Here is a 13,611-nt window from a genome sequence, read left to right as displayed (position 1 = left end):
AAGCCACTGAGGTTTTTTTTCTTTTGAACTGAAGACACTGGGCTGGTGGAATTTCCTTTAACTGGAAATATGTCTGGGCTTGTGGTTTTATTATTTGCACAGTTTTATATTGTCCTGTTTGTTTACTCCCAAACACAGGGAATGCTTCATTAATCATGGGAAATGGGCATTCATTTCACCTCTTTAATTTACATTCAACTCTTTTTCTCACAGTTGAAAGGGACAAAGACTTCTCCCACCAGCGAAGGCACTACAAAGAGTTTCGCTTTGACCTTACTCAGATCCCGCATGGAGAGGCAGTGACAGCAGCCGAATTCCGGATATACAAAGATCGAAGCAACAGCCGCTTTGAGAATGAAACCATTCAGATTAGCATATATCAGATCATCAAGGAGTATCCAAACAGGTATCCTGTTGGCATGAACATGCTGCATGCTGAATAATGTCTCATGTTTCTATATTAATTAAGGAGACAATAACTGATCATAAGTCTTCCCTCAGGAAGGCATCATTGCTATCACTGTGGCTTGTGCAGTATTAATTCCTAGGCAATGACAACAAATACTGAGCGAGAATAAAAATTATCTTCAGTGTAATGTATTCTAAGTTTATGGAGAGTTACATGTCCAATGTCACCAAATAATTTGCCCATGCACAGAGGGGGTGAGGGCCTGTGTTCTCAGTGAGGAAATGGTGGAGTTCTATGCAGAGTTTAAGTGTCTGGATTTGGGAAATGCACCATTTGCTGACACTGAGGTACTACAAGCCAAGATTCACTTAGCTCCTTAAAGACAGATAGATTGTTCAATTTTGTTTACTTGTGAAGGAGCATGACTTTTCTGCATGTGTTTTAATATTCTGCAAAATGTAATTAAAAGATAAAGTCATGCACTAATTTTAAGATGCACGCTTAACATGCTGCTCACCATATCCGAAAATTAAAACAAATCATAGAATCATCAAATCATTTAGGTTGGATCTTTTAAGATCACCAGGTATAACCATAAACCTAACACTGCCAAAGCCACCACTAAATCATGTCCCCACATACGATGCTACACATGAGGAAATCTCTGATTCTGAGTTTGTAGAGCTCTGTGTGTGACAGATTTCCAAGACTCTACAAGACCTGAGTAAATGACAAGATTTCACCAGGCAAAGTAACTAAATACCTGAAAATTTCCATCAAAAATTATTAACAATTCCAAGATGCTTCTGGGAAAAGCTACATATGCCCAAAATGTGGGTTTTGAAATTAAATTAGTTTATGTCTTTTCTCAGAAAAGTGGAGGGGGGGGGGGGGGGAGTTTTGTTTTGAGATAAAAACCCCTCTCCCTCATCTTGGAACAGATAAAATGTTTCTATCCTGGCATGTTTATCACAAGCAAAGACAATGACAGCCTAAAATTGCAGAAAAAAAACCCGCCCTGTCACCAGTTAGCTTGAAGGCTGGGCCAGAGTTCAAATATCTTTTCTGCCCACAGAAGCATGAGCTTGCACAAGCTTCCAGATGAGATCTCTGGACATCAAGTTATAAAATATTTATGGCTATAAACAGAGAGTCATTTTATATCAGTGGTGCAGAATCAACAGGAGGGAAAGCACTCATCCTTCCAGAATACCTTCTGCTTTCTTAGTAAATCTGAGGATGAACAAAACAGTGCAGGATTCTTTTTTACCTCTCTCTTCAACTTGCAATTTCTTTTGACATAGGTTCTAAAAGAAACTTTTTGGAGGAAGGAATGAAACAGGAAGGAACAAAACATATCTTTTTAAAGAGCATTGGTCAAGGCTAGGATGATGAAAGCTCTTCACCTGAAAACAAAACAGATTTTGTTAAGAACTACTGGGAAAAGTTAGGTTTTCATTTGATGTTTTCTTTTTTGTTATGTTTTGGGTTTTTTAATGTTTTCCCAGTAGGTGGTTTCTATTCTAATTTAGAGAAAGTAAAACTTGCTTACTATTTTGAAGCAAGATCACAATTTAATATTATCTGACTGGTTAAAATGACAACTTTGTGAATCCATTAAAGAATGCTCTTGATTTCTTTCAATACATAAACATAAATTTATATTTTATATTTCCATTTATAAACATAAAAGCCTCATGTCCTTCACTGGAAGCATGATGCTGGCAAGGGGGACATGAAATGACATGCCACCCATTTGGTTTCACGAGTATAATTACAGAAGCTTTAGATGTAGACTCAATGTTTCCCTCCTATTGTTGTTTCCCTCCTATTGTTGTTTCCCTCCTATTGTTGATCTTGCTAGTTTCTACTCGTATATGGAGTATATAAAGGCAAATGCCTCAGTGGGACAGGATAAGAGAAGACCACAAGCTCTCCACTTTTCCAATTAGAAACAATGAACTTTCTCACTAACTTCTTGATACCTCCAGACAGAACAGCTCCCAATAATATTTCCTCTTTTTTTTTTTTTTTTTCATTTTTCCCCACTAAAGCTTTTGTATAGCTTTTGCTTTGGGGCCCAGACTTCAATAGTGTTATTCTTGACTTTGTCACCTCAGGTTTGTACTACATACATACATACATGAGATTTTAGGTAAAAAAGTTTCAGAAGCTGCAACTGCAGAATGTGAGGGTGAGAGAACAGTGAGGGTGGTGAGACACTGGCACAGGTCTCCCAGAGAAGCTGTGGGTGCCCCCTCCCTGGCAGTGTTCAAGGCCAGGTTGGACGGGGCTTTGAGCAACCTGGGCTAGTGGAAGGTGTCCCTGCCCATGGCAGGGGGGTTGGAACTAGATGGTCCCTTCTACCCAAACCATTCAACAAATTTAGGATTCTATATTGTCCCACAGTTACTACTAGTGCCATACCACAGCAGAACCACTGGGTTTGACCCTGCTCCTTCACCCTTCTTTGCTTTGAACAGGAAACGTGGGTGTCTGACAGGGCTCTGCAGTCCCAAATACAGTCCTGCGATGCTTTCAGGCAAGGAGTGGTCAGGGTTTAGGGTTTCTGAGTTGCAGACTAAGGACTATGTTGTAGTCTCAGACATTTTTCTGTCTCTGTGGTAGCATGGCTGCTGAAGTGTTTGTGTATTGAATTCACTGGGAGTTTGCTGAAATTACAGTCTTTGGGATTGAAGTTTTCTATTTGTTCTAAGGAAGCATATAAAGCACAGCCCATGGCAAGGCAAACTTTCCTATGCAGCCCTGCCAATGTACTCCTACCCGGATCTTTTCTCATGACAAAAGTCATGTAGTCCAACAGGCTAAATCCTTGTTCATGATCTGGTGGCAGCTAGCCACTAATTTAACTAAACCCCAAGGATTCTTCCCACATTAGGGAATCCTCAAGTGGTGTTAAGATACTATAGCAGCTTTCTGGAATGAGGCGAGAGGTAATAGGGATGGCCCATTACAAATCAAATCATGATTTGATCTGGTTGAAAACTTTGCTGGGTTTCAAGGAACATGTAGATGGTTTATTCCACCTTTACTTCCTTAAGTGACCCAGGAGATGTGGGGCTTCTTAGATGTTCTGCCCGCAGCCTCTTTGCTGAAATTCTTGACTGTGGTAGCATTTCTGCTGTAGACAACTGGCCATCTGGGACCAGACTGAGATCACTAAACTTAAACTGCCTCCATAAAGGTAAAGCCAATCAGCTGTATTCTGCCTGAATGTGTTCACTGTTGCATTTCAGGCTATTTACGACATAATGCCTTACTTTTTTATTATGTGTTGTGGGCTATTTTTTAAATAGAAATATTTTTTCAAATTAGAGCCAAAATTTGCAGCTGTTTTTAATTTTTAGAGTGAACTTTTTTTCTTTTTTACAGAATAAAGGAGAATTTAAAAATTTAAAATGTCACAAAATATAATGAGTGAATGACACCAGCTAATAGGGGAATCCTGATCCCAGAACTCTAACTGCCTTCTCAGGGATCCGGTTTTCACCTTATGTTTGTATCAACTGTGAAAAAAGTTGGTTTTATTCCTGACAAATACTTTGAATTTCTGTAGTAAATTGGCTGAATCATTAGCATTGGTCTGGAGACATTTTCTCTATTCTACTGTGTGTTCTCAAGAATCATGTCTAGTTTTCTCTAGGTACCCACAACTAATTTTTGGTTCATTTGCTGAATTAATGGGTAAGAACAATCTATCTCTTTGAGTCTCTTACCTTAGCAAGATCACTATGTTTGTGGGAAGGTAGACAAGAAGATTGACTTATCGATGCCAAAGACACTTCTGTGTGAGATTCTGCTGCAGTACAAAGTAATAAAGTCACATTGAGGAGAGATCCACAGGGAAATTTTGTTCTTTATAGGGATTTCTGGACTGTGTCATTAGAAGCGCCCTTTTCTGATTTGGCATATGAGACATTGCGCATCCTAAATTTTGAAAACATTTGTATCAGTCCCAGAAATGGTTGGAGCTGAAAGAACCTATATGGGAAAACAGTTATGTATTCTAGGAGAAGACAAGACAAATGTGAAATTATAATATTGTGCTATTGTAATATTTTATATTGCAAAAAATTTTAAAGTTTTCTATTAAATCTATGAAATGATAGAAGAAATCTTTATAAATAAATATCTTAAAGGCTGTCACATTCAGAATTAAAACTTTCAGCTTTAAAGTTCTGATAAAACTGCTTGTTAGAGGAAAAAGTTGGTATTTAAGACTCCCGAGATGCTATTTATAAGCTAGTGGTACGCTGTTAATTTGTTCAGTGCTAGCATAGCAGGTCAAGCTCTTTTGAATTGTAAGACTGTTTTCATGTTAGCTCCAGAGGGAGAATGTATGTTTTCTTCTTGTGTGGTCATTAGAACGATTCTACTAGAATGGAAGTGATGAGAGCCCAGCAAAAAATTATCCTTTAACAGAAGGAAAAAAGGTGACTTGAAAGAAAGCCTTTTAAAAAAACAAAAAACAAAAACCAAAAAACCAACCCTCCTTTATAATTTCTGAGCTCTTTAACCTAATTCTGTAGATATTTCCCACAGGTAAGTAAACATATGCTCATTCGGTCTTACTTTCCTGAGTGTTGAACAACCACAGTTTTAAGAGCTAGATGAGATGGTTTTTTCAGTATCAGATGTTCTAGGTGCATTTACAGTGTTTAGACTAGATAAGACAGTAACTTCCTATGATGTCATTACGATTAAGCAACATAAGAATGCAGTGACAGGACCATCATAATTTTAAATCCACTTTTTATACACAAAATCTATTATTTCTGTCTGTCTTCTTTAAACATATATTTATGCTGTCTGTAAGGTAATAGTATCATTCCAAGGTCTGTGTAAGCCAAGTCTGTCTTTAGCTGTCTTGTACAGTCAAAATCTAGAATAAAATATTTTTTATTGTTTATTAGAGTTTTGGTTACTATTTATGGCAGAAAAGAAATAGGTTTCTATAAGCATAGATTTAAGTTTTAAAATCTATATGGTGAAAACAGTTTTTAATAACACATGCTGCTTTGTAGAAGCATGGAAAATGAAACTGATGAGAGTTAAATATCTTAGGTTTAGTGTAGCCATTGCAGTAAATTATTTGTAATACAGATGTGGTTATGGAACCGATTGTGCCAGGAGATATGTGAAAACAGAACAAATAAATGATCCACGCTAAACATTTAGTAACACAATTATACTAACTCCCCTGAGCAGCCCTTCTGAATTACTAGATTTCAGGGGAAAAAAAATTGAGAATATTCCAGGAAACTGAGGGTTAAAATGTAATAATTACTTTATTGAATAGATATATAATTTCTAATTTGATATAAAGACTTATTTTCTAAACATTTGTACTAATACAATGCTGTCTGAACTGTCATCTCTTCATGTTTTGTCATAAGATATAGCTGCTGTCATATGTTATTAATAATAGATTTTAGCAACACTATGTCTTTGCATTTTATTTGAAATTGAAATGTGATTTTTGACATTTTTTGTTTTTTACACTGAATGCTTTATAAAAGTTATTCTTCCTGAGACATTTTAGTGCTGAAAGATGAATACTTTATAAACAGCCTTAATTGTATTTTTTGTCTACTTATATCAGGAATCTGGATTTTTCAGATTTTCCAGAGCTGTAGTTTTCACATGCTAAGACTAATTTCAGAAAGGAGTCTCAGGGGAAATACCTGTATTATACCTAACAATTACATATTAGCTATAGCACGTGCTGTACTGTGTCATGATGAGGATATGTCAAACTGTTATTCATTTGGACTCCAGGAAGTTATTGTCAGCAAGGAAATTAAGGTCAAAAAAGAAAAATTTTTGAATGCCTTAACTCTCTATTTTCTTTAACTTAGGGATGCAGACTTGTTCCTGTTAGACACAAGGAAGGCTCAAGCTTCTGATGTGGGCTGGTTTGTGTTTGACATTACTGTGACCAGCAATCACTGGGTGATTAATCCACAGAACAATCTGGGCTTGCAACTCTGTGCTGAAACTGGGGACGGTAAGATATAATTGTAGATCATAACTCTATATATGCTCTTGCCATCTCTTGCTAGGAAACTTTTCTGAACAGTTGTTTTTTAGCTTGACTGGGTGACAATTTGCTGAGAGTTTATAAGCAAAGAACACAAGTCTTATCCTGCCATAGTTATAGTTTGTAAACTTTCTGTTATTCTTAATTCCATAGAATATGGCAATGAAAAAGCTAATTGAATCAAGTTAAATTAAATTAAGTTTAGGATAAAAGCTCCTACATACAAAATGCAAAGTGAAGTTCCATTTTAATGTTCTTCCACTAATGATTATATTCAGGAAACTCAAGGTTTGCAAAATTTTTGTTTTAGAAAGTTTCTAAAGAACTTTCTGGGCCGAAGCATGGAGAAAGGTTTAAATATACCTCAGGACAGTTCAGGAGGTACCTCATGGCTGCTGGTACTGATGTTGGAGAGCAGTTAACAATAGGGTAATGTGGGAATTGGTTTACTATCATTTTATTTGGGAACAAAAATTAATTTAAAAACTTTTTATCTTGAAATGGGTTAAAAATTTGAAATATTGAAAACTTTAGTAAGATGAAAATTAGAAAGAACACTGTCAAATCTGGAATCAGAGCTGTGGTTTTTCAGTACAAATTTGCTGGGCTACTACATTATCCACAGTTATGCTCTTCATTAAAAAGTGAAAATGCATCTCAACGTAAAATAATCTTTTTGTAAGAAATGTTCTTTACCTAGACTTCTTTAGAAACTAATAAAAAGAGACTTATATACTGTTTTTTCTGTGATGGTTCACTTAATCCATACTACTTTACAAGCAAACTTTCAGATTTAGCTCTTTCGTGTCAAAAAGCTTTTTATGTCAGAGGTCAAGGGATCTATGATGCCAGTTAATCTAAACCTTAGCTGACATAATGTTAATGAGTAGCAGGAGAAACCCCGGTGTAAGGATTAATATTTTTTTCTTCTTTCTTCGTTCAGGCTACATTTTCTCATTGTTTTTGATCTGAATTCACCCTCAGGCTCAGTTGGGCTGCGAACAAAGCCTCTCATACTTTTTCAGCAAGTGCTTCTGCTGCTGAAATGTTATGCAAAACCTGTCCTTTAGGCATGATGCTTAAAAAGGGAGTTGGCAGGCTTGAAGGAGGGCAGTCGACCATTTCACCTAATACTGTCTATATGGTCAGAGTACAGTCAGTGGAAAAAGGAGGCAGCAATGCAAAGTAGACCACATTGTTGCTGCTCTCAACTGGCCTTCAAAGGCACCACACCTGAGCTCCGGCTGTATGGGGAGTGGCTCTGTTAGGCAGCCTGGTTCTGTGAGGCCATGTTTAAACCCTTAAAATTCTGGAGAGGTGACACCTCCGTCAGGCATCCAAATTAGGTGGACTGGCTTCTGGCCAGTTATCCTGCTCCAGAATAAACTCCATCCTTGACTTTTTTTCCAGGAGATTCAAATACAGAAATTCTTAAAAATTGAATATCCATGAAAGGCATTCATTAAGAAGCCCTGGAACCAGGAATTTGTTGGTTCTAGCCTCAAAATTATATCTGTTCAGTAAACAGCAGGAAAGTTTGTATGGGTAAAAGGAAACCTTTAGGTTAATACACTGAAGAAATTGTAAAAGAATAGTTTATGTAAATATTTCCCCTGTCCTACTCCCAAGATCAGAAAGGTGATAGATATTTTTCTATTTTAAATTCCAAAGACACAGCAGCTTTACCTTCTGCACCTCACTTATTTGAATTTCTCAACACAGCTCCTTGAGTGAAGAGAGAAATCCCCTCTTCCCTCACTGTCTGTTTCTTTTTCAGTTTATTCATGCAGGAAGAGTGCCCTTCTAGGTACTACATTTTTCAAAATTATAGAGAAGACCTGTACTATACCACTTCAGCTTAGCATAAGGAAAATCATCCTTTCGTGCTCTTACAATTTTGCTCTTAAGGCTTTGATTATTTTTATTGGGTTGCTGTTACTTCTGGAAGCTATTAGAAACACCAGCAGTTGAATGACACATTTGTGTACAGATGGAACACGAATTTTTATACATGACTCAGTATGTAGTGGACTCAGTTTGTAACCCAGAGAACCCCACCCGCCTTCCCTCCAACCAGTTTTCTATGAAAGCTCAGAGACTGGTTCAAATCAACCAAAAAACCTTCCCTTGGCTTAGGTGAACTTTAGGCCGTGCAGGTCTGAAGCACATTTCTTCATGCCTCCAGCTGTCCACTGAGTTTTTGGAAGGTAGAGGAGTTCTGCTGCCATAACTGGAGGACATTTGTGGTTGGACCCGAACCTTTCTGTTGCAGCAGACCATTAAGCTAAATGTCATTCTGTTAAGTCAGAAGATTCCCATTTGAGGTATTTAGGTGCTGCACTGGGGCGCTGGATAATCAAGTCTGTAAATACATACTAATTTTTAGGTGTATTCATACAGCACCTTTAAAATGGGGTGTTATTAATTACTGAGGCTCTGGGGTGCTACTATGTTGTTATCATTACCATTAACAACAATCATTCTTGCCGTTATCTTTCAGTGACTTTTTAGGCAATTACTTCTGTAGATATATTTCTTTGGTGATCCCTGAAGATGGTACATATATAATAATAATGTCTACGTGAGGAATAAAAAAATTTGTAGCTATTTAATATAACAGTGTGATAAAAACAACTTTGAAAGAATGTCTGGTTGTTGTAATTCATATTTTTCCCCCTTTGAAAATGCTGAAAAAGTACAAAAAGCCACATGACATTGGAATGTGTTTTCTTTTTTCTTTAAGACAGTATTTGGTATCATACGTCTCATTTTAGCATGAAATGTAGACTTTTTCTCTTAATGGGACATTTTATTTTGAACAGTAAGAATAAAGGTTTGCATGACACATATGGAAGCTGTCAACATATAATGCACTGTTTCCCTGGGGCTGTGGTAAATTAAGGATCAGGTTTTTTTGATTCTCTTTTTTAATGTCTGCTCAACATTCTGCAGCATCCCCTTTTGGCCAGTTCCCTCCTTTTGACACCAAAACTCCATGGTGTTCAAAATGAGAGGTGATCATTTTCACGCTGATGGAAGTGCGAGTGTTAGATGAATTGCAGCATAAAATCAATACAGATGCAGAAACAATTCGAAAAGCTCCATGCAATGCTTTTCCTGTATATATGCCATATGTCTCCTAAGACTTAAAACGTGTTCCAGTGAATCAACACCTTTGTATTAACATTTAACTTTTTTATAATTGGAAGTTAGCAATGGTTTGAACATCACTTGTACTGGAGGAGTGTAAATAGCTGCAAAAGCATTCCTCTTGCTGTTTATAACATTGCGGAAGAGAATCTAGTGTTATCCACAGAAAATGGGAGAGGGAGATAATACGTAACAATGACTAGTAATGATCCACAGTATAAAACATGTTCCAAGTACACAGCTCTAAATACAACATCCTGGGTAGGCCCCGCAGCCATGTAGTTCTGTGCCTTTTCTTAGATTACTGCAGCTCCATTATTTTCCATCTGCCTGCACATCAGAGAGGAAGAAACTGGTGATAACTTTAAAAAACCCAGGGTGATTAAGGTGATTTCTATTACCACATAGTCCTATGGAAGGTTTCTTTGGGCTTTCCTGCTGTTTGAGGTGGGCAGGCAGCAGGAATACTCAGCTCCCCAACTCTGACTCTTATTTCAGGGTTTTTTTCTTCCTCAGAACAAAGGGAAACTTGAAATAGATAGGTTCCTTGATCCAACTGACGTTCGGAGAAGGCCAATGCTCTCTCCAGCACGTATTTGGGTACACTCCGAAATATGACACCTGGAAGGAGGTTTGGCTCCTAGTCCTACATGCTGCAGGAAGGATTGGTGAGGTCCTTCTCCAGCAGTGATGGGGGAGACATTAAGAGACACGCGCTCTCTTTTTTAGCCTCTCCTCCTTTCAGCCCAGGCCTTCCAAAGTCCCTTTCTCCTACAAAGCCTTCAAAGAGGCAACATGGCCACATTCTCTGAGTTGCAGAGGGTGGCTGTCTTGCTTTCAACACATAGCGACCTGTGGCAGCACCCTGGCTTCTTCAGGTAGTTGGCTGCATACTTCATACTGGCCTTGGCCTCACCTTTACAACACTAAATCTTATCAATCTCAGCTCGAGGTTACCCCCAGTCAACCTTGACACCCAACTTACATGACCATGGTAGCCATCAAGTACTCTGAAGGATGCTGCTGGGTTGTTACATTTAAGTCTCTTCATGGATCTGGTATTTACAAGGCAAAGTATCAGGAGTGAGTTCACCTTCATTAGTGTCCTTACAGTGGGGGAATTTAGGATATATATATTTATATCGATATATATATATGGACTTTGGCAGGCAATAGCTCTGCCTAAATTCTGAGCCATCTGGAAGCCATATAGCCATGTTAGCACAGCACTGAACCCAAGCTAATATATCCTGCCCCTCAGCAGGTTTTATTAGCTTGGGCTCAAGCACTGCCTAAGTACAGCTACATGAGTTCTAGTTCAGAGCTGACTTTGGCCAAAGTTACACTAGTAAATTAAACATGATCAGGAATACTGTGGTGTTAAACGCACTGGATGGATGACTCTCTCAGTCTCTGAAACAGGGTAACCTTATGGCAGCTGCCCCTCTGGGAGAGGTCCCTGCAGCAGTGCCTTGGGGTGCTGGGGTCTCTGTGGTGGAGCTGGTGTGGGACCAGGAGCACCTTCCCACCCTGAGCAGAGCAGATGATCCTGCTCCAGTACCTGGGAATGCTCCTGGGCACTCTAATTTATTCAGCTAGGTGTAACCCCCATTTCCAGCTGGGTCAAAAATACAGTCAGCATTTTCTTCTGTCTGCTTGTAGCAAGCAGGAGGGTCAGGGAGGTGAGATGGGTTCCCGCCCCTTCTCCTGTCACCACTGCATAGTGGTGCATACAGGTCCTGGTTGTACAACTGTGTGACTACCCCTTCACCCTGCTCCTCAGACAGATGAAGGATACATCTGCTTCTTAGCACCAGTCTTTTAAAGATAATGGCATTTGTCTTTCATTTCATTCAGGAGGCTTTTACGCATTTTATTATTTGGTGGATGACCAATTAATCTAATATCTCCTTGTTTTATCGTCTTCCTGAACACATTTTTAACTGTGCAGAAAAGTCCTAGGACTCCCACAAACCATTCATAGTTTAAGTACATTAAAGTGAAAGGATACATCAGGTACTTAGAGGCATATTTGTATATGATTACATCTGATTTTCTGTGTAAGCACACATGGTACTGCCGCAGTATACAACATACCATGGTTCCTAACATATTCCCACGTGCTTTCTTCAAGGGCTTTATGAAGATCAAAATCTACACAAAAAGATACACAAAATTCCTTCAACTGAACTGAATAAAAACAACAAAATGTAAGATTATAAAAATAAAACCTGAATCTTTAGTTTTAAGGCTGTGAAGCCTAGGAAATGAAGAGCAGAACATCCAAGACCACCTATTTTCAGAATCCCTTACAGACTCCAGGGAGTAGAAGGGTTAATAAAACACATGAAGCTTGTGTCAAAAGAATATTTTATGTTGATATAGATAAATGTAACGACCAAAGGAAAAGTTTGCATAATAGTCTATGTAGATGACACTATAGGGACAGTATAAAATACTTCAGAGTTGGAGCATTGAGGATGTCTTGTATAAGGATCATCACATTTGTGTTGTTTTCTCTTTTATTTTATTTAATAGGCCTTCATTTAAGCTTTGGTAGCCAAACTATATCTCAATTCTTTTGTTTCTGTGAAGTCCTATTGCTCTCAGGAGCACTGTCCAGACATTAGAAACCACACAAGTTTCTATCTAATTTTGAAAACTATGTTGTAAGATTTCAGACTCAGAGACTCAGGACAGTTTTCGCTCAGATATTATATGTTATTGGACCTTGTATACTCATGGTATTTCTTGAAAACACCTTTCCCAATCCTTATTTCAGATACCACTCCCCATGAGGAGGAAAACAGAGGTGTGGCATTGGAAATTTTTCTTTCAACAAACCAGAAATGAATTCTCAGCATCACTAAAGTTTTCATTTCTATCTACAAATGCATAAAATTATTACCAAAATAACTACTGTGACCTAGCAGTAGTGGTTAATCTGTAAAATGTGTTTTGTGGCTTGTTGAACATTTTTGGAAGTAAATAAGTGCTTGTTTTTCATAACAAAATGAGTGGTTTGCTGCAGTTTGATGACTCAGGACAAAATAATGGATCTTGGAATCACTTATTGTCCCGTGTTGCCAGTGTAAATCTGGCCAAGATGCATAATGGCTGAAAGCTCTTGCAAAATTAGTGTCTGCTCATTGCCTTACATAAAATATATACTGCCTGAGGAGAGACAGCCAAGTCACAAATCTTATCACTGTCATTGGCATCCATGCTGGCGATCTCAGAAGTCAGCTTTCTGAATGTCATGAAAAACAACGCGAGGTCTCCAGGTCCGGATTGTGAGACAGATTGTTACTGAAAGCTTAAAGGGCTCTTGCATTTCCATTTGGAGCAGCTGGCGGCGGGGAAATGAACTTTTAAAATGGAACTTGATCAGTTCATGAAAAGAATTGTATGACATAACTGCATGTGACAACAGAAAAGAGGACATAGTACAGCAAATAGTACAAATATTCCTATCTTGTGGGTTAAAAGAAAAAGAACAAAATCATCAGGATTGTCGAGGTAGGACCTTTCTATAAGCTGAACTTCACAGTTATTTTTACAACAGCAATTCCTTTATTATAAGGGGACAGAATGTGAAAAGGCAAGTAATATTCATTCAGTTCAGTCAGTCAAACTGGCACTTCCATACAGGCTTTCATGCAAACCTGCTAAGGGCACTTTACTATCAAACAGAATAAAACCCAAAAATAAGTTTAAATGCCAAGTCAAACAAATGCATCTTGCCAAAGACTCAAAATCATATGAATAAGAACTATGGAGTTCAGCAGATTTGGAATATAATGCTTTACATAAGTCTTAGTCTCCAAATATACCTGTCAATATGGAGAAGAGATAATAAATTATCATAGGAGGATTGAGAAGCACATGCAAGAATGTGAGGAATATAAAGGCTCTGGACAGTCCCCACCCAGAGTAGGTTCAACTGTGATGCTTATTTGTTTTTGTTAGGTGTAGGGGTAATTGCAGTGGC

The 13,611-nt window shown here is 38.1% G+C and overlaps 1 protein-coding gene across 3 annotated transcripts in view; it reads left to right on the top strand.

The window, feature by feature from the left end:
- BMP5 (bone morphogenetic protein 5) overlaps nt 1-13,611 on the top strand; it is a 60,706-nt gene that overhangs the window by 27,320 nt on the left and 19,775 nt on the right. For all 3 annotated transcript variants that reach the window (XM_074922478.1, XM_074922468.1, XM_074922458.1), the window contains 2 exons: nt 214-406; nt 6,289-6,437. In XM_074922478.1, the coding sequence (XP_074778579.1) occupies nt 214-406; nt 6,289-6,437 (342 nt within the window). The remainder of the gene's footprint in view (nt 1-213; nt 407-6,288; nt 6,438-13,611) is intronic.

Source organism: Athene noctua, chromosome 1 (genome assembly GCF_965140245.1).
Source record: "Athene noctua chromosome 1, bAthNoc1.hap1.1, whole genome shotgun sequence".
NCBI lineage: Eukaryota > Metazoa > Chordata > Aves > Strigiformes > Strigidae > Athene > Athene noctua.
The sequence above is the reverse complement of the archived record's forward strand: the minus strand, read 5'-3'. Positions and strand labels throughout refer to the sequence as shown.